Genomic DNA, 19,576 nt, shown 5'->3' with positions numbered 1-19,576 from the left:
GGAAGCAGGCTCCCTGCTGAGCAGAGAGCCTGATGCAGGGCTCAATCCCAGGACCCTGAGATCACGACCTGAGCCGAAGGCAGAGACTTTAACCCACTGAGCCACCCAGGCGCCCCTAAATGTTTCTTTTTGAGGCACAGAAAGCACCTGAGATAGCAGTCACTCTGCATTCTTTTTTTAGCCACTTTCCGCATCTAACCTCCTGGTCACAAGGTTTTCCACCTACAGTAAGAGAAAATCCCTGGACACAGACGTCTTTTGACGGAATTAGGGTAGTGTGACTTTGGTGGCAATATAATCCTTATTAACAAAGATTCTGAGCTAACTATGCATTAACTCTAATGAAACATGCAAGCATACAGGTCATAACTAGCTTTAATTTCTTGTTTGTTTCAGGATATTGATGGATATTATAAAGGGAAACTTAGATGGAATTTCAAAACCATCCTCAAGTTCAAGAATACGTCCTGGGAGTAGAGATTCGAGTACTTCTTTGGAGGTACTCTCACCAGAACCGGCATCCTTCAAGGTACCTCGCTGTGTAGAAATGATTTCAAGTCCCTCTCTTGAACTCTAGCACTTGATAAACCAACGCTGTTGTTAATATCCCTCTTAAAGGATCCTCTTGAGAGGGTATGTTTTGGGACCACTCGCAGATTTCTTCTTGGATTTTACTTTAGATCATTTGGCAAATCACAATAAAGATACAGGACAGTTCTATCACTCCTCAAAAATTTCTTCATGCCACCCCTTTGTCCTTAATCCTCCTATTCTTTTTTTAAATTTAAATTCAGTTAATTAACACATAGTATATTATTAGTTTCAGAGGTACAGTTCAGTGATTCATCAGCTGCGTATAACACCCAATGCTCATTCTATCATGTGCCCTCCTTAATGTCCATCACCCAGTTACCCCATACCATCCCACCTCCCCTCCAGAAACCCTCAGTTTCTTTCCTATAAGTAAGAGTCTCTTATGGTTTGTCTTCCTCTCTGATTTTGTCTTATTTTGTTTTTCCATCTTTTCCCTATGGTCCTTTGTTTTATTTCTTAAATTCCTCATATCAGCAAGATCATATGATAATTATCTTTCTCTGATTGACTAACTGCGCTTAGAACTATCCTCTAGTTCCATCTACATTGTTGCAAATGGTAAGATTTCATTTTTTGATGGCTGTGTAATATTCCATCGTGTGTGTATATATGTGTGTGTGTGTGTGTATTTTATATCTATATATATAGACATATATATATCATCTCTTCTTTATCCGTTTATCTGTTGATGGCCATCTGGGCTCTTTCCGTAGATTGTCTATTTCACTCTGCCCTACTCTTAATCCTGGAAACTCCTGATCTACTCTCTACCTATTGTTTCCCTTTTTCCAGAGAGTCATATGAATGGAATTAAAAAGTGTGTAGCTTTTTGGGATGCCTGGGTGGCTCAGTGGGTTAAAGCCTCTGCCTTCGGCTTAGGTCATGATCTCAGTCCTGGGATAGAGCCCCACATTTGGCTCTCTGCTCAGCGGGGAGCCTGTTTCCCTCTCACTCTCTACTTGCCTCTCTGCCTGCTTGTGATCTCTGTCTCTCAAATAAATAAATAAACCCTTAAAAAAAAAAGTGTGTAGCTTTTGAGTCTGACTTTCCCTGTTGACACAATGCATTTGTGACTCCTCTATTGTTATAGGTATCAATAGTTCACTCCTTATTACTAATGAGTAATGTTCCTTTGTGTGGGTGTACCACAGTGTATTTATCCATTCAGATGTTAAGGAACATTTGGATTGTTTGCAGGTTTTGGTAATTATGAATAAGCTGCTATTAATATTTGTATACTGAATTTTTTGGGGGGGATAGTTTTTAATTTTTCTTGGGTAAATACCTAGGGGTTGGATTGCTGGGTTGTATGGTAAGTGTATGTTTAACTATAAGAAACTGCAAAACTGTTTTCTGTTGCCATGAGAAATATGAGAGTTCCAGCTGCTCAGCATCCTCACCAGCAGCTGATATTGTTAGTTTTTTTTTTTTTTTAAAGCCATTCTAATAGTTATATACTAGTTATCTCATTGTAATTTTAACTCACATTTTCCTGGTGACTAATAATGAATGTATTTTCATGTACTTCTTTGTAATTCACATATCTCTTTTGGAAAGTGTATTAGTTTTCTTTTCTTTCTTTTTTTTTTTAAAGATTTTATTTATTTATCTGACAGACAGAGATCACAAGCAGGCAGAGAGGCAGGCAGAGAGAGAGGAGGAAGCAGGCTCCCTGCTGAGCAGAGAGCCTGATTCGGGGCTGGGTCCCAGGACCCTGGGATCATGACCTGAGCTGAAGGCAGAGACTTTAACCCACTGAGCCTCCCAGGCATCCCAAGTGTATTAGTTTTCTTTGCCTGACTTTTAAAATTGTATTTTTTTCTTATTGTTAACTTTTGAGAGTTATATATATATATGTATATATATATATATATACATATATATATATATAAATGCAATTTTATACATATATATATATAATTGCATTTTTTTTCTTATAACTTCTGAGAGTTCTTTATGTATCATGTCAGATATATGATTTGCAAATATTTTCTTCTGGTCTGTAGCTTGACTTTTCATTCTTTTAACTGTGTCTTTTGAAGAGCAAAAACTTGAAATTTTGTTAACTGCAGTTTGTCAAAATTTTTTTGAGGCTTGTGTTTTATTGTTGCATCCAAGAATTCTTTGTTTAAGCCAGGGTTCCAAAGATTTCCTCCTGTGTTTTCTTCTGAAAGTGTTATAGTTTTATGTGTTACATTTTTGTATTTTGCATGTAGCCTCTGTTGTTGCCAATGAGAGGGCTTTTGTAAATCTGATATTCATTACAGTGTGTGCTGTCTGGTTTAGATATGTTTCTCTGGTTGCTTTAACTTTTTTCTCTTTGTCTTCAGTAGCTACTGTTACTCACCTTTGTATGGATTTATTTATTTTATCTTTCTGGTGATCAGAACTTCTTCAATCTGAGGATTTGTGTGTTTTGTTTATTTTGAAAAATTCTGTCATTTAAAAAAAATGTTTCTAATATCGCCTCCTTTTTTTCTCTTGCATCATCATGAAAGTCATATTAAATATCTGTTGAAATTTTCCCTGCTATCCTTTATTTCTCTTATCTTCTTTTTAATATTTTCTATTCATTTCTTTCTCTGTGTTTCATCCTGGGGACTTTTTAACATATATTTTTGAATTTTTGAATTCTTTCTTATACTATGTCAAATCTACTCTTTAATCCATTGAATTTTTTTTTAAAGATTTTATTTATTTATTTGACAGACAGAGATTACAAGTAGTCAGAGAGGCAGGCAGAGTGAGAGAGGGGGGTGGGGGGAAGCAGGTTCCCTGCAGAGCCGAGAGCCCGATGTGGGGCTTGATCCCAGGACCCTGAGATAATGACCCGAGCCTAAGGCAGAGGCTTTAACTCACTGTGCCACCCAGATGCCCCTAATCCATTGAATTTTTAAAGTTAAGGACATATTTTTAATTTCTGGAAGCCCTTTCTAGTTTATTTTCAAATAAACTAAAATATGGTTGGTGCTAATGGAGTGAGGAGCTGTGGGTAAAATTATAAAATGGGCAAAGTTTGCCTTTTGTTCTCCAGTTTCATCTTCTTGCTCCATTGCTTCTTGTTCATTCTAAGAGTTAGGATCATATGGGGTGATATATATAAAAGGTCTTTTTGTGTCCTGAAGTGTGTTATCATCCAAGTATATTGCTAATATCTAGTTATGTTTTCTATATTCTGTATTCCCCTATATAAACACCATTCTCTGGAAAAGGTCGGCCAAATTCATTTATGCCAAGATATAATTAACCGACAGGGCTCATGTGATCTCTTCCAACAATTTCAGCATTTTTACAGAACTCTGTAGCCTCAAGGATTCACTGGGTTTTACGGAATTTAAGGGTTTAACCCGGCCTTTCACAGAAGTGTGTTTTTGAACAGATCCAGTATAGAATGAAACCAGTAGAGGCCTAACTTACAAATAAGAAAAACAATGCCTATGTAATCTTGGCTCAGTTCCACTGGGACTTATGCCCTAGTCCAGGTGAACAGAGATGCTCCGTGCCGTCCTGTGTCCCTGGCAGCTTAATTCTCCATAACACCCACCTTCTGCCCTGGAGATTCACAGAGGGGCACAGATTCCCATGGCCGAGAGTTGACCACGTGGATGCAGAGAGAACAGAAAACCCTCCAAGGGCTGGATACTTACATTGGGAGGAGAAAGGTATTCCTCGCAGCAGTGGCTGACTCTTCTCTCTCTCTCTCTTTCTCTCTCAGGTTTTGCCTCTCCCTTGGGCTGTGTTCCCTTCCACTGTGACTCTCACTGCCACTCGCAGCTGTCAGGGGGCTACGATCCCTGTCCTGCCCCCCCCACCCATGCAGCCATGGATGTCTTTTCTTGTTCTTTCAGGAAAACACAGCTGCGCAAACTGGTGTTTTCAAAATGAGCATTGCTAAAATAGAAAGAGAAACCAAAATGAAATAGAAAAACTGTGACTAGCTTAAAAAAATAATCACGAAAGCACAGGATTCTGACTTGAAGACTCTCTTCAGAAGCACATCTCCATTCAGACTCTTTGCTTTTCAACTCTTCATAGCCACATGTAGCTAGTGGCCATCGCATGGGACAGCAGAGCGCTGACTCTCCATCCAAGTGTGAGCTCAGGGAGCGGGCACCATCATGCCTCATCTCCACGGTGGGCAGAGAATGGTTCCTTGTGGGACTGATTCCTGCCCCTTCTCTATATTGCTGGAAATTGCTGGGCAATGGGGCATCTCTCTTTGGTGCAAATGTTACTAAATTTAGTTGTGTAGTTAAATTATATTTAATAAAAAGTGTAATATTTCTAGACTAGTTTAACACTCATGTAAGTATGTGAGGACATACACACACTAGTGTTAAACTAGTCTAGAAATGTAAAGTCTTCAAGAATATATTATTTATGAAAACTATTTCTTTTGAAATAATTGAGGTTGATACTGCAATCAAGTTGAACTCTGGTAAAGAGAACAACTCAGACAGCGGCAATGCAGAAGAAAGTAGAAACAATAATGATGATAAAGGGGAAAAGGACTCTGAAAAGCCAAAATTGGTGGAGGATGGATCAGACGAAGGTCTGAACTTTGTTCAACATCAGACAGTCCTTGACTGTTCAGGTAGGATAATCACTAGGTGATTGGGTAATGACAGTGACAGATATTATAGTTCACATATTAGAGTTACATATGTTTTTTATCAGCTGGGTAGAAATAATAGTCAAGAGGCATACATTTGTGAGCACCGGTTTTTATTTAGAATAATGTGGAGTCCTTAAAAACACTTAGAAGAATGATGAAATTTGTGAAATAATGAATAAAATAAAATAAAATAATGAAACACTTAGAAAAATAATAAAATAATAAAAACACTTAAAACACTTAAAAACACAGAAAAATAATGAAATTTGTGAAATAAATAATAAAATAATGAAAGAGAAACATAACTGAATAAAATTGTTATTGTGGTCATTTTACATTAATCAAATAGAAAGTGTTTCTGCATTTTATGACATGGTGTATTGATCTTTTTGATGACTAAATTATGCAATAAAATATATCCTGTAATTTATACATGACTTCTTCAGGATAATCCCATTTGATCTTAATAACTTTTAAGATTTTTTTTTTTTTAACTTTTAAGATTTTTAATGAGCCTTTTTTTCCCCCTGGTTATTAAGTTAATACTGGTCGGAGTGAATTAGAACAGCATTTCTAAAAATGTGGTCTGCAGAGCCCTGGGGGATTGCTGGGACCTTTACAGGAATTTTGCAAAGTGAGACTACTTTCATCATAATACTGATATATCAGTAATATAATTCATTGTAATACTGAAATAATGTCATTTGCCTTTTTACCCACTGAATGGACATTTGCAGTGATGGTACAAAAGCATTGGTGAGTAAAATTGCTGGTGCTTTCTTTTGCATGAATAAAGGCAATGTATCCCATTGTACTAGTCGTCATTGTGTTCTTCGTGACCAACCACTGGCAGAAGAAAGAAATAGCCAGTGCCAGTCAAGAACATCTTTGATGGAGCAGTAAAAATTATTAATCTTATCGAATCTTGCTTTTTCAAATATACATCTTTATAATTGCCTGTGAGGTAAAATGGCAGGTTTATAAAGCAATTCTGCTGTAAACCAAAATGTGAAGTTTGGGTTGAGGAAAAATACTTGTATGATAGTTGAAGTTGAGAACTGAACTGGCCACTTTTTCATGGAACATCATTCTTTTGCAAAAGAATGACTGACAGACAAACTATTATCATTTAGACTTGGGTATTTGGCAGCCACTTTTTTAAAAGATGAAATGAGCCTGCTATTTCAAGGAAAATAATTAACAGTATCTTTTGTCAATGATAAAATTTGGGCTTTCAAGTGAAAATAGAATTTTGGAAAACTTGTGTATGCCATTCCAATATTTAGACTTTTCTGATAAAATATGATGATGGTATTAACCAATGAGATTTTAAAAAATACTAAATATTTAAACAAATTAAAAAAAATATTTTAAATATACCAAAATGTGTTAACATTTTGAAGGTCTGCATAAGTCAGTGAATTATCATTTTCCAAATGACCAGTGCAGGGTAAAAAATCCATTCAGCATGAAAGATAGATGTATGGATTTTAATAGGACAAATACATAAAGCTCACTGATATGGTTATAAATTTCACATTATAACTACTCTTTAAGAAAATACCCCTTATTGAGTTTTAATATAGTATCAAAGAAGAGTATCCACAATTACCTGAGAAAGTTATTACATTTCTCCTCCTCTTTCCAAGTACATGTCTTTGAGACCAGATTTTCTTCATATACTCTTAAGTGAAACAAGAGATTGCAATATATTATACAAGTAGATTTGAGAATCTAGCTGTCTTCTATCAAGCTAGATATTAAAAATTTAAAACAATGCCATTCTTCTTAATGATTTTTTGAATATATAGTTGTCATAAAAGTATTATATTTATGTTAATATGTAATTACTATTAACATTATTTTTAAATGAATAAATAAATCTGTATAATACTTTTCAGTTTTTATTTCTAATATGGTAATTATCAATAGATGTAACATAAACGAAAGCTGTTTTGGGTTCTCAATAATTTTTAAGGCTATAAAGAGAAGCGGAGGTCATGAATTTTGAGAACTGCTGACTTAGAGTGTGCCTGGGATGTGGTTAGCTCTCAAAGTTGGGCTGGGTGACTCAGGATCACAGTTATCAGGAAATGAGGCATTATAGTTGAGATTAGCTGTTGGCCCAGTTTAAAGATTTCATTTATTTTATTTATTTGAGAGAGAGAGAGAGAGCGAGAGCGCATGCATGTGTGGGCGCAAGCGGGGGAGCAGCAGAGGGAGAGGGACAAGCAGACTCTGTGCTGAGTGTGGAGCCCAACTCCCTGATTCGATCTCATGATCCTGAGATCATGACCCAAGCCAAAATCAAGCATCAGATGTCCAACCCATTGAACCACCCCAGGCACCCTGCTCTTGGCCTAGTTTATGCTGTACTTGTTTCTGTTGTTTCAGAACTGCATGAGTTCCTTCATGCATGAGTTCCTACCATATAGTCCACTTATATTATATGGAGGCTGAGAGTGCTAGGATTGGCAGTGAGGGACTAGAACTAAAGGCTCTTGCATTTGAAATAAGTAAGCAATAAGGTTTGCAAAGCCTGCTTATTAATAAGATCAGTATTCTTTTTGGATAAGCTAATTCCCTTCTGGAGATAATCTTTTCCTTAAAGAGGAAGTGATATATATTATAGAGAAACACGCTGGACTCTCTGGATTTTAAAAAGTTGCAAAATTTGGTCTTTCTTAACAGAATATGCCTTTTTTCCTTCTTTCTTTTTTTTAGAATATGCCATTTCTAATTATCTAACCTAGAATGGCTGAGATTGAGCATTTATGCTCATTGGCAGATTATCATCTTTCATGGCCAAGATATGGAAGGAACTCAAGGACACTTAAAGGGGAGTGGGAAATACAGGCTTCCAGTTATGGAATTAATAAGTCATGGAATAAAGGGCACAGCATAGGGAATTCAGTCAATGGTATTGCTTTTTTTTTTTCAGTCAGTGATATTGTAATAGCATTATATGGTGACAGATGGTAGCTATGCTTGTGGTGAGCATAGAGCATGTTATAGAGTTTTGAATACTATGTTGTACACTTGAAACTAATGTAAAATTGTGTGTCAATTATGCTTAAATTAAAAATTTTTTTTAAAGGGAAAAAAGAAAATAACCAGTTATTTCAACTTGAAACAGAGATAAATGTCTATTTCACAGGGTTGTTAGATAATTAAATGAAAAATACATGTGAAAGTACTTTGTAAATCAAGGTACATGACACCAATGTTATTCTTGTGAGCCATAAATATTTGTTGAATGAAAGAACAAATAGCAGATAAAACACAAAATAAAACTTTATGGTTGTACTAAACTTCAAACTCATTCCTACTTTCAACACAATATAGATGAACCTGAATTAAAAGAATTAGATTCTCAACTTCAAGATGCTATTCAGAAGATGAGGAGGCTTGATAAGATATTGGTGAAGAGACAATATAGAGAAAAAGAAATTAAGAAGCAAGGTCTAGACATGAGAATAAAGCTGTGGGAAGAACTCAAGGTAAGGAATGTTTACCATATGCTGACATGGAAGAAAATTTCCTCTAAGATGAGTAAAAGCATGGACTGCGGTTGTATCAGTGTAGTCTGCCTTTATTGATTTATTTTGTGGAAGTAGGACAGTGGTGCATATATATCTGTATTGGATGGTGGGTGAGGGAGTTAGTTTTCTTGAACTCGACAAGGTAACTTAGCAGCATTCCAGATTTCAGGCACTGTTTAGACACGTTCATTTTCCACGGACAGCACGGTAGACCTCTCTTCCCAGTTTCAGGCTGGGGTTTCTCCATCTCTGGAATACAATGTCATGTGGCACCTACATTTGAGGATGTATGTCTGCTTTTTCTTCAGCAAGCTTAGAGTTTGGAGATAAATTAATAAATATACCAAACATTTAACCCTCTGCTGACCATTATTACTTGAGTAAACTTTTGTGACCAGGAAGTGGGGAGTTCACTGTGTCATACGCCGGTCAGGATCTCTTAGAAGCTGTGAAGTGCTTGTGGTCTTTGACCATGTTGTATTTGCTTCTGTCTCAGTACATTTCTAGTGCTCTGTTAATGTACCTTGGCCTTCTTGGACTTTTTATTCTCTGTAGTATTGAGAGGTGGAAGTTGACCAGATGTTTGCGCTGACTTGATGTATAGCCATTGGCTCATGTTTGAACTTTGCCCCTTAAAGGAGAGCGCTTTTAAAGTAAGGAATATTATAAAAACAGATTGGTTGTTTTTGATAAATTCCTCCTTGATTAGTTTATTGACTTCAAGGAAATTTCCTAGATGATAATATGAATTAAAAAAGAAGTAATTGGGACGCCTGGGTGGCTCAGTTAGTTAAGCGGCTGCCTTCGGCTCAGGTCATGATCCTGGCGACCTGGGATCGAGTCCCACATCGGGCTCCTTGCTCGGCCGGGAGCCTGCTTCGCCCTCTGACTCTGCCTACCACTGTGTCTGCCTGTGCTCGCTCTCTCTCTCTGACTAATAAATAAAAAAAAATCTTAAAAAAAAAAAAAAAAGAAGTAATTAAGAACACATTTTTATAAGATTCCCAGACAGGCCATGAGCTAGAAAGAAAGCACCATACAAAATTCAGTGCTTTAAACTAGAGAAATGATTTGTGTAAATTTTAGCAGAAAAAGTTAGTCTATCAGTTACTCTTATTGAATCTCAAAACAAACTTTTACTTGTTTGGAAATAAGAATGATAACTGGACCCATAATAAAATACAGCATCAATCTTGAAATGTCTGAAACTATAATTCGATGATGTACCTTTAGGTTACTAATTAGTTATAGACATACTAAACAGAAGCTGAAGAAGATTTAACCAAGATAATCATTATGTAATGATAGACATATATTCCAACTCTATTAAAAAGACTATTAATTGCTAGAATTTTGTGGGAACAGGAACATTAATAAATTTCCTAATTAAAGAAATACAAATGAATCTTCTTTTTTGTATGTACACAGTTTGGATTCCATGGAATTAAAAAAAATTGATGAGTATAGTTACCTTCTTTTTCCATGTTTAAACTTGTTTCTCTTTTATTAGTTGGCAAAAACTGGTGAAACTTTGCAAAGTAATGAGGAAATGGAAAATACAAAAAAGTTTCTAGCTTTGACTGATGCATCAGAAGAAACTGCCGGTGAGTAAAATTTGTCTTTGTTTTTATCTCAGAGTCATAGATTATTTGGATTAAAGTAAGATTTCCAGTTCATCTGTTTTTTCTTTTTCTAAGCCTAACTTAGGGGAAATGATCACATTAGGTGGGATTATATGGAACTCTCCTGAGTATAGAGAAGTTTCAGAGGCCTCTAGGGTTTGTATCTGCTCACAGGTGTGGGGGCAGCACAGTGAAAAACTGGGAAAGAGACAAAGTGTCTTTGCCTTTACTTCTGTGCCTCTTAGATACCTCTAGGCACCCAGTCTATGCAGATTGTCTCCTAACTGCCTAGAGTCCTCCCATGGAGGGTCTACTCAGGCTTCTGCAACCCCTTTCATAAAAACCCATTACTGATTTGTCCTACTGCCTGTTCTCTTCTAGTCTTGCTTTTGAGACCAGCCAATTAATTGTGCACGTTTTTACATTCCCACCTTGTGTTTACGTGTGTCTATGTTCCTTCTTTTCCTCCTCCTCTTCCTTTATCTTCTCTTCCTCCTTCATCTGCAGAAGTATTATGGAGTCTTGTAGTCTGTAACTTACTTATACGATGGTAAAAATTTTAGGGATTGGGAAGCAGTTGATATATTTTGGTGGACCACTTTGCAAATCCTTTAACCTATGTCACGTAAGTGGTTCTCCGGTATTGCTTGGGCGTAGGACCGATTCTGAGCAAAGGCCTCTGATTTCTCTGAGAATCCTGGGATCCATCTGTCTTTTGCAAAGTGAATGTCTAACATTGTAGAAGCCCGAGAACCGGATTCAGACTTCTGTAGCTGTTTAGCATGAGCTTTGATATGAAAGAAATTCCATCAAGTTTGTTTCTTTCTGGATCCAGGATTGAGAGCTCAGAAGCTGCTTGGGCCTGAGGGATTTGGGTTTGGAATATACCAAATGTTTCTACCCAAGAGGGTGGGTGCCTATCTGAGTTGCCCTTTTTTATGACTAATGACTTTTTTTTTTTTTTTTAATGAGTCTTTATGAGTGTCTCCTTGATAGCTCCATATCTAGATTGGCCTTATCGAAATTTACCTTTTGTATATCCTAATTAAAACACCAGTGGAGCACCTGGGTGGCTCAGTGGGTTAAGCCTCTGCCTTCGGCTCAGGTCATGATCCCAGGGTCCTGGGATCGAGCCCCAGAGCTCTGCATTGGGCTCTGCTCAGCAGGGAGCCTGCTTCCCCCTTCTCTCTCTGCCTGCTGCTGCCTACTTGTGATCTCTGTCCATCAAATAAATAAATAAAATCTTTAAAAACAAAAACAAAAGCACCAGAAACTCTTTGCCTGTTCAAATCATAGATCATTTACTTTCTGCTTTTTCTATTTTGTTATAGAAATAACACGTATGTAATCTGTATTAGAAAATATTGGTAAACAGGAAGAAAAAAAATCGCCAAAATTCTTAACATGCAGAGATAATCATTCTTAATATTTTTGCTTACTCTTTATTTTTTGAGACATTTTTAGTGCAAATATCCACATATATTTTAAAAATAAAAATGAGATCAAATTATATATATGGTATTTTGTGATTGGTTTTCTAATTTGTATCTCATGAGCACCTTTAGCTGTCAGGAAGAACAGAGCTGTGTGGTAGTTAGTTTCCAAGATGTTTGCCATCAGTTCCTTCCCTCTGTGTGTGTTCATTCCAGTCCTCGTAGAGGGGCAGAGTCTTCGTCTTCCTGTATTTTCAGGCTGGGCTGGGCTGGGATTTCTTAATGAGTCTTTCTAATTCATTTCTAACTCATTTCTAATGAGTCTTTACAGCAGAAATAATCCTACACCAATTCCAGCCCTAGCCATTAAAGGACTAGCAGTTTCTGCTTCTCTTCTTAGAAGGTTTACTCAGAGGAAAACCATCCATCCTGTAAGGTGTGAGACAATGCTGAAGCTGCCATGCTTTGAAAAGGTCCAAACAAGCCACATGGAGAGGCTACACGGAGGGAGTGATGCTGGCCAGTTCCCACCTAGAGTGAGTTCAGTAGTGTCCCACCAGAATTCATGTCTCCCTGGAGCCCCAGGATGTGACCATATTCAGAAATAGCATCTTTGCAGATGTAATTAGTTAAGACGAGGTCATACTAGATTAGGTGCCCCCCCTTTTATAAAGATTTTATTTATTTATTTGACAGAGTAAGAGATCACAAGTAGGCAGAGACTGAGGCACAGAGAGAAGGGGAAGCAGGCTCCCTGCTGAGCAGAGAGCCCGATGAGGGGCTCCATCCCAGGACCTTGGGATCATGACCTGAGCTGAAGGCAGAGACTTAACCCACTGAGCCACCCAGGCGCCCCTGTTTGGTGTTCTTCTAAGAAGAGAAGACACATAGAGACACGGAGACACAAGGACCCAGGAAGAAGGTCATGTGAACATAGAGGCAGTGATTAGAGTGATGTAGTTACAAGCCAAGGAATGCCAAGGATGACCGGGAGCCACTGGAAGCTTGGTAGAGACAAGGAAGCATTCTTCCCTAGAGACCTCAGAGGAGCAAGACCTTGCTGATAGCTTGATTTCAGAGGTCTAGCTTCCAGAACTGTGAGAGAAGAGATCTCTTTTGTCTTCAGCCACCCATCCCAGAGTTATCTGTTAGAGCAGCCCTTGGAAACTAGCATAACAACTGTTCCAGTATTTCAGTGGAGGATATGAGGATGTTTCATTCCTGTCAAAAATCATGCAGAGAATAGCCAAGGCTAGACATAATGGTCTCAGGTGAACTGCTCTGGAGACCCCAGCCCAATGCAGCCACCCCAGCTGAGGCCTTAGTCATGGTGGAGCAGAGACAAACTGTTCCTGCCGTGTCCCTCAAATCACTGACCCACAGAATCGTGAGCATAATAAACTAGTTACTGTTTTGCACCACTAAGTTTTGTTTTGTTTTTTACTTTTTTTTGTTTTGTTTTTTACTTTTTATTTTGAAATAATTTTAAACTTAAAGGAAAGTTACAGAATAACCCATAGAGTTCCTGTTTACCCAGCTTCCCCTAATGTTAGTATCTTGTATAAACCATAGTACAGTTGGCCCTTGAACAACATGGAATTGAACTTCATGGATCCACTTATATGTGGATTTTTTACAGTACAGTCCTGTAAATGCATTCTATCTTCCTTATGATTTTCTTTTTTTTGGAAAATTTATTTTTCATTTGAGAGAGAGAACATGAGTGGGAGAGGGAGAGAGAGAATCTGAAACAGATTCTGTGCTGAGGTTAGAACCTGATGTGGGGCTCGATCTCACAATCCTGAGCTCAAGACCTGAGCTGAAACCCAGAGTCAGATGCTCAACTGACTATACCTCCCAGGCACCCCTGTATGATTTTTAAAAAACATTTTAAAATTTAAATTCAATTAATTAACATATAATGTATTATTGGTTTCAGAGGTCCAAGCCTGTGATTCTTCAGTCTTATAGAATACGCAGTGCTCATTACATCACATGCCCTCCTTAAAGTCCATCACCCCGTTACCCCATCCCTCCACCTTCTCTCCCCTCCAGCAACCCTCAGTTTGTTTCCTGCGATTAATAGTCTCTTATGGTTTTTCTCCCTCTCTGGTTTCATCTTGTTTTATTTTTTCCTCTCTTCCATTATGATCCTCTGTTTTGCTTTTAAATTCCACATACCAGTGAGATCATATAATAATTGTCTTTCTCTGATTGCCTTGTTTCTCTTAGCCTAATACCCTCTAGTTCCATCCATGTCATTGCAAATGGCAAGATTTCATCTTTTGATGGCTGCATAATTTCCATTGTATATATATACCACGTCTTCTTTATCCGTTCATCTCCTGATGGACATCTAGGCTCTTTCCATAGTTTGGCTGTTGTGGACATTGCTGCTATAAATACTGGGGTGCAGGGGCGCCTGGGTGGCTCAGTGGGTTAAGCCTCTGCCTTCGGCTCAGGTCATGATCTCGGTCCTGGGATCGAGTCCCGCATCGGGCTCTCTGCTCAGCAGGGAGCCTGCTTCCCTCTCTCTCTCTCTCTCTCTCTCTCTCTGCCTGCCTCTCCAACTACTTGTGATCTCTCTCTGTCAAATAAATAAATAAAATATTAAAAAAAAATAAATAAATACTGGGGTGCAGGTGTCCCTTAAGATCACTACATTTGTATCTTTGGGGTAAATACCCAGTAGTGCAATTGCTGGGTCATAGGGTAGCTTTATTTTCAACTTTTTGAGGAACCTCCATACTGTTTTCCAGAGTGGCTGCACCAGCTTGCATTCCCACCAACAGTGTAGGAGGGTTCCCCTTTCTCCACATCCTTACCAACATCTGTCATTTCCTAACTTGTTCATTTTAGCCATTTTGACTGGTGTGAGGTGGAATCTCACTGTAGTTTTGATTTGTATTTCCCTGATGCCGAGGGATGTGGAACATTTCTTCATGTGTCCATTGGCCATTTGTATGTCTTCTTTGGAGCAATGTCTGTTCATGTCTTCTGCCCATTTCTTGTCTGGATTATATGGTTTTTTTTGGGTGTTGAGTTTGATAAGATCTATATAGATCTTGGATGCTAGTCCATTATCTGATATGTCATTTGCAAATATCTTCTCCCATTTTGCTGGTTGTCTTTTGGTTTTGTTGACTACTTCCTTTGCTGTGCAAAGCTTTTTATCTTGATGAAATCCCAATAGTTCGTTTTTGCTTTTGTTTCTATTGCCTTTGGAGATGTGTCTAGCAAGAAGTTGCTGCACCCAAGGTTGAAGAGGTTGCTGCCTGTGTTCTCCTCTAGGATTTTTTTTTTAGTATTAAAAAATTTTATTTAGTTATTCGAGTGAGAGAGAAATAGAAAGTGCACATGAGAGAGAGCACAAGCAGGGGTAGAGGAGCAGAGGGAGAGGGAGAAGCAGGCTCCCCGCTAAGCAGGGAACCCGATGGAGGCTCGATCTCAGGAGCCTGGAATTATGACCTGAGCTGAAGGCAGACCTTTAACCAACTGAGCCACCCAGATGTCCTACTCCTTTAGGATTTTGATGGATTCCTGTCTCACATTTAGGTCTTTCATCCACTTTTTTTTTTTTAAGATTTTATTTATTTATTTGACAGACTGAGATCACAAGTAGGCAGAGAGGCAGGCAGAGGGAAAGGAGGAAGCAGGCTCCCTGCTGAGCAGAGAGCCCGATGTGGGGCTCGATCCCAGGATGCTGGGATCATGACCTGAGCCGAAGGCAGAGGCTTTAACCCACTGAGCCACCCAGGCGCCCCTCTTTCATCCATTTTGAGTCTACTTTTGTGTGTGGTATAAGGAAATGGTCTAGTTTCATTCTTCTGCATGTGTCTGTCCAATTTGCCCAACAACATTTTTTGAAGAGACTATCTTTTCTCCACTGCATATTCTTTCCTGCTTTGTTGAGGATTAGTTGACCATAGAATTGAGGGTTTATTTCTGGGTTTTCCATTCTGTTCCATTGATCTATGTGTCTGTTTTTGTGCCAGTACCATAGTGTCTTGAGGATGACAGCTTTGCAATAGAGATTGAAGTCCGGAATTTTGATGCTTCCAGTTTTGGTTTTCTTTTTCAACATTCCTTTGGCTATTTGGGGGTCTTTTCTGGTTCCCCTTGTGATTTTCTTAATAATATTCTCTTTTCTCCAGCTTACTCTATTTAAGAATACCGTGTATAATACCTATAACATATAAAATATATGTTAATTGACTATTTATATTATTGGTAAAGCTTCTAGTTAACAATAGGCCATTAGTGAAGTATTTGGGGAGTCAAAAGGTATACATGGATTTTTGACTACGTGGGGAGTCAGCACTTAACCCCCATGTTGTTCAAGGGTTGACTTTACCATGATCAACACTAAGAAGGTAATGTTGATATAATACTATTAATTAAACTATAGGCCTTCTTAAAATCCCACCACTTTTCCCACCATTTTCCTTTTTATTTTCTAGTTTCCAACCCAGGATCCCATTTTGCATTTAGTTGTCATATTTTCTTAGTCTCCTCTAATTTGTGTTCCTCAGTTTTCCCCTGTTTCTTATGATCTTGACACATGTAGAGAGTACTTGTTAGCTGTTTTGTAAAATATCCTTCAATTTCAGTTTGTGTGATGTTTCTCCTTATTTAGGTAGAGGCTATGCATGTTTGGCAAGAATACTCCAGAAATAACGGGCTCTCACTCAGTCACACTCAGGATACTGAAAGTTAACGTCTTATATCACTGGTGATGGTAACCTTGAAAATTTGGGTTAAGCTGGTGTCTGCCAGGTTTCTCTATTGTAAAGTTACTAATTTTCCTTTTATAATTAATTAATATCTTGGAAGAGGTACTTCAAGATTATGCAAGTATCTTGTTTTTTCCTCAAACTTTTGTCCACTAGTGTTAGCATCCATTAGTAGATCTTGCCTGCAGTAATTATTATTGCTTGGCACTAAATTTTGGGTGATTTTTTTTTTTAAAAAGATTTTATTTATTTATTTGACAGACAGAGATCACAAGTAGGCAGAGAGGCAGGCAGAGAGAGAGAGGAAGCAGGCTCCCCGCAGAGCAGAGAGCCCGATGTGGGGCTCGATCCCAGGACACTGGGATCATGACCTGAGCCGAAAGCAGAGGCTTTAACCCACTGAGCCACCCAGGCGCCCCTTGGGTGATTTTTTAATGTAACAGTAGACAACTGGAATGATTTACGTCAGCATTTAAAATTTTTTTGAAAAATTTGGGTATAGTTGACATACAATGCTACATTCATTTCGGGCGTACAACATGGTCACTCAACAAGTTTGTACGTTATCCTGTCTTCACCACAAGTAAAACTCCCATCTGGCCTGGAACATCACTATTACAGTATCATTGACTATATTCTTTATGCTGTGTCAGCATTATTTTTAATGACTTCCTACAAGGATGTACCATAATTTATTTAACTAATATTCTGCTGTTAAACATTTAGATTATTTTCTTTGTTTTTCAGTTTTTTCAATTATACATAAGGCTGTGATAACCTCCTTGGGTAATTATTCTTATTATGACCTGCAGTAATTGAAAAATTAGGTTGAAAACTAGGTTGAAAATATGGCCCCCCAGGAGATAAAATCCATAGATCCACATCAAATCCCTAGAAGCTGTCAGTGTTTCCCTATTTGGAAAAAATATCTTTGCAGATGTGAGTAAGTTAAGGAGTTTAAGATGAGGAGATAATTGTGGATATGGAGGAGGGCTCTAAGTGCCATCATGACTACCCTCATAAGACAAGGCAGAAGAAGAAACACACGGAAGAGAAGACCGTGTGCAGGAGGAGGCAGAGGTTGGAGACCCAACAGTGGATTTAATAGTTGTTTTAAACTTCACTTATTCAAAATGGAGTTACAATTTGTATCTCTGTGTTAATTAAGGAGGTTGAATATTTATTCTTTTAGCCATTTTGTGAATTACTTGTTCTTTTGTAAAATGAGGTGCTCCTTTTTATTGATTTGAAGGACTACTTTATGTATTAAGGATACTACTTCTTTGACTATAATAAATACCAAAAACATTTCTTTCCTAACTAATTATTTTTAGTTTTATGGTATTTCTTTGCTCACCCAAACTTAATATTTTTTTATTTAGCTAAATCAGTCATTTCTTCTTCTTCTTCTTTTTTTCATTGATTGTTGCTTTGCTTAAAAAGACATTTTCTAGTATAAGATGATGTGAAAATGTACCTGTGTTGGGCTCCTAGGTGGCTCAGTCGGTTAAGCTCTGCCTTCAGCTCAGGTCATGATCCTGGGGTCCTGGGATTGAGTCCCACATTGGGCACCCTGCTCAGCAGGGATTCTGTTTCTCCCTCTCTCTCTGCCCCTCCCCTGGTTTATGCTCTGTCTCACTCAGTCCCTCAAGTAAATAAGTAAAATATTAAAAAAAAAAAGTGTACCTGTGTTTTCCTTTAGTATAGTTATTATTTTATAAAAAGTAAAATATTTATCTAATTAGAACTCATTTTGTTCTGATATATGAGGTAGAGAGTTGATTTGATGATCCTCCCCCCCAATTTTGTTAGCTAACATCAAAAGATCAGAAATAACAGAAATAAAAGCAATGAATCACCAAAGTAGTAATCAGTAAAAGTTTATTGTGCACACATCAAAAAGGCAGCTTGTAAACTGGGAACACTAAAACCAAAACATGGAATGAGGCTCACGGACATTTTGTTATAAAGTAGAATGGTTACTTCATAAGAATGGTTACTTCATATCAATTTTGGAGAACACTTGAGGTTTCGCTTATGATTTCCAGAGACATAAGCAAGAGATGACCCAGGTCAAGTTAGCCTTGCAAAAGAAGCTAAATTAAGTTTTGTTTATATGACTAAGCTGATTTTGTCTGCTCAGATAATTTTTAAGGCTTGTCTCCATTTGTTTTTTTTTAATTTAATTTTTAGAAGATTTTATTTATTTATTTGACAGAATGAGAGAGAGCACAAGCAGAGGGAGAGGGAGAAGCAGGCTCCCTGTTGAGCAGAGAGCCCTATGTGGTGCTCATTTCCAGGACACTGAGATCATGACCTGAGCTGAAGGCAGATGCTTAACCCACTGAGGCACCTGGACAACCCTTTTTTTTTAATTTGAGAGAGAAAGAAAGTGAGAGCAAGTGAGTATGAGCATGAGTGGGGGGAGGGGAAGAGTGAGAGAGAGAATCGCAAGCGACTCCCTACTGAATGTGGAGCCTGATGCAGGGCTCCATCCAGGACCCTGAGATCATGACCTGAGTGAAAATCAAGAGTTGGCCACTTAACTCACTGAGCCACTGAGGTGCCCTAGTCCCATTTGTTTTTTATTTTAACACTAGTTATCTCAGTACCTTTTATTGGATAATCCATCATTTCCTCACTTATTTGAAATGCTGACTTTATCATGCACTAATTGGGTCTCTCTTCAAATTTTCTATTCTCTTCCATTAATATTTCTATCTGTGCTGATGTCAGTATTATACTTTTTAAAAAAATTATTGTAGCTTTGTAATATATTTTATTAGGGCAGGTATATTTTCTTTTTCAAAAAGGTTTTTGCAATAACGTGTTTTTTTCAAGCCTATTTTTCTCTTTGAGAGTTGTTTAGCAGGGAGTCCACTATTTAAGAAAAAAGACTGCAAAGCACCTCTAAGCTTTTAGGTTATAGAATGCTATTTCATTAACTTAAATGTCTGAAGGCTATTGTCTGAAGATAATCTGTCTTGAAAAGTACGATTTCTTATATTTTCTTTTATGTCTGTCAGTAATTCTGTAC

The 19,576-nt window shown here is 37.8% G+C and overlaps 1 protein-coding gene across 1 annotated transcript in view; it reads left to right on the top strand.

Moving 5' to 3' along the window:
• The first annotated feature begins 403 nt into the window (after positions 1-403).
• Positions 404-19,576, top strand: part of LOC111161884 (fibrous sheath interacting protein 1) — a 184,125-nt gene continuing 164,952 nt past the window's right edge. The window contains exons 1-4 of the mRNA XM_022525943.1: positions 404-529; positions 5,005-5,188; positions 8,555-8,709; positions 10,262-10,355. Of these exons, the coding sequence (XP_022381651.1) occupies positions 404-529; positions 5,005-5,188; positions 8,555-8,709; positions 10,262-10,355 (559 nt within the window). The remainder of the gene's footprint in view (positions 530-5,004; positions 5,189-8,554; positions 8,710-10,261; positions 10,356-19,576) is intronic.

The sequence above is a fragment of the Enhydra lutris genome, unplaced genomic scaffold (assembly GCF_002288905.1).
Source record: "Enhydra lutris kenyoni isolate GAN:26980312 unplaced genomic scaffold, ASM228890v2 scaffoldscaffold4, whole genome shotgun sequence".
NCBI lineage: Eukaryota > Metazoa > Chordata > Mammalia > Carnivora > Mustelidae > Enhydra > Enhydra lutris.
Note: the sequence above shows the minus strand (reverse complement) of the source record. Positions and strands in the feature narration are given on the sequence as shown.